This window comes from Dendronephthya gigantea, unplaced genomic scaffold (genome assembly GCF_004324835.1).
Source record: "Dendronephthya gigantea isolate DGI-Jeju-01 unplaced genomic scaffold, DenGig_1.0 000116F, whole genome shotgun sequence".
Taxonomy (NCBI): domain Eukaryota; kingdom Metazoa; phylum Cnidaria; class Anthozoa; order Malacalcyonacea; family Nephtheidae; genus Dendronephthya; species Dendronephthya gigantea.
In genome coordinates this window covers 87,351-89,321 of record NW_021163126.1, presented here as the reverse complement: position 1 = coordinate 89,321, position 1,971 = coordinate 87,351, and the positions used below count along the sequence as shown (strand labels likewise).

General features: G+C 32.7%; 1 protein-coding gene across 1 annotated transcript; it reads left to right on the top strand.

The window, feature by feature from the left end:
• The first annotated feature begins 222 nt into the window (after positions 1-222).
• LOC114535309 lies at positions 223-1,853 on the top strand. The gene is made up of 5 exons (XM_028556676.1): positions 223-373; positions 679-818; positions 1,304-1,416; positions 1,505-1,671; positions 1,753-1,853. Exons 1-5 carry the CDS (start codon positions 223-225, stop codon positions 1,851-1,853), a joined length of 672 nt encoding a protein of 223 aa, XP_028412477.1.
• The last annotated feature ends 118 nt before the right edge of the window (positions 1,854-1,971 follow it).

Sequence of the window (1,971 nt, the reverse complement as noted above, 5' to 3'; positions counted from 1 at the left end):
CTTTTTTCCTTTTTAACAGTTTATGTACAGTAATAAATAATTTCCTATTTTTATGCTTGGATCACCTGGATGCTGAAATTCAAGGAATCATGAATCATCTAATTGTTTTAAACATATTGCTCATTTCAACAGTTAATGAACAATGAATAGAAGTCAGGCACTTATGAAAATTTGTTTAAGGGGCCAAATCATACCCACTCGGGTGATGGGCATGATAAACTTATGGATTTTTCAAGAGATACTTTCCCACTTGCCGTTTATGGGCTGCGAGATGTTTTTAGTGGGTTTATTCTGTTTTTGAAAATTTGGACATCAAACTCTGATCCAAAGTTAATTGGCAGATGGTACTGGGAGCACATTAACAACTCTAAAGGTACTGTACCCAACTGATATAGAAAGAATGATTTCAACATGAATTCCTCTTTTTCTTCCATCCAATACTATCTCTTGCTGAATTCAGGCTTTTACATGACAATTCAAAAAATTATGTATTTTCGTAGAATATGTTGCTGGTGACTTAATATGTGAAATTAATGGTGACATTAAACCATGAATTTTAGCCATTGAGACAATAACTTGATAAGTTTTTTTATTAATTTTTTAAAATAATACATTTATAGCATTTCTTTGAAATAATTTGGCAGTGTAACAAATATAAACTTTTCTTTTTTGGAGCAGTTGTGAGCAAGTATCTTAGAGTGGACAAGGGTACTGAAAATGGGCATATGGCAACGATCCATGCGTATTTAAACCAACAAAGAGAAGATGTTGAAAATGTTGAGGACACTGTCTATTTTAGTCCATCTACAAATAATAAAGTTGTTTTAGAACAGTATTTTTCTACCATTAATAAGAATTTTAGAAAGAGTGGGTGTATAGTTTGAACAATTCATCATTGGAATAAATTGTAAAAGTGTAACATATGGCAATATCACATAGGTGAAGACTGATTTTAACTTGTGGTTTGCTAACTTTGCTTTGGGTTATTTCAACAAGAGAAATACCATTTTGTAGGGAAATTATTGTGAAAATGAACTAGTGCCCTAATGGGACTCCTCTTAACTCCCCCCCCCCTACATCAGTCTCTTTGTAATTTCTTTCTATACATTCATATAACTTAGTGTTTTGAGTTGAAGATCCGTAAGTGATTACTATAAAGCTTGGTCCATTCTAGTTATACATGATAGATTGCAGTACCAGTGGTATACAAGCTAACATATTATGTGCCAGTCTCTTTTTGATTTCTTATTACATTAAAGTTAAACTAGAAAAGTATTTATTTCAAAATTCGTATTTATTGAAGATTGAAAGATGGTGGCGTGAATTATACCACCGTTTGAAAAAGTTCTTCAAAAGGCAATTAAGAATTTTGCTAGAGCAAGGCCACTATGACTCAAATAATGAAACAGACAGGGAGTCCCAAATATCATAATTAACACCTAAGGTAAAATATAAAAACTTGAGGTTGCATGAGTCTCTTAATTTTACTTTTTTTACATTTCAGAAATCTACTGGCCTATGTTTTCATCCCAGTAATTCAGCAAGAGATGGATATATTCAGGAGTACAATTTGGAATTCCTATAGGGTCAGACACCAGAGAGATGCTCAGATGCCCAAAGGTGTCCCTAATCATTTATATTCCTTTCCTGAAGCATATGGGGCTGAAGAATTTGGTAAAGTATAATAAAAGATATAATATAAATAGTTATCTGGATTTCCTCTAACCTATTCAACTTTTTTGTTTGTTTTAGGTGGCACTCAAGTGGCACTAAATGAAGTAGCAGAAATGTCAGGTGTCCTTACAGTTGGGGATGATTTTTTGGCTCCAAACATAAGAGCAGAATGTAGATAAGAGCGTATCATTTCTGATGTAGATACTGTAAAAGCTTGTGAAACATTTTTATTTCTTAAAACACATTGTCATGATAATCTGTAGACTTTCTCAAAACTCCAACTTTCCCAACTTACTT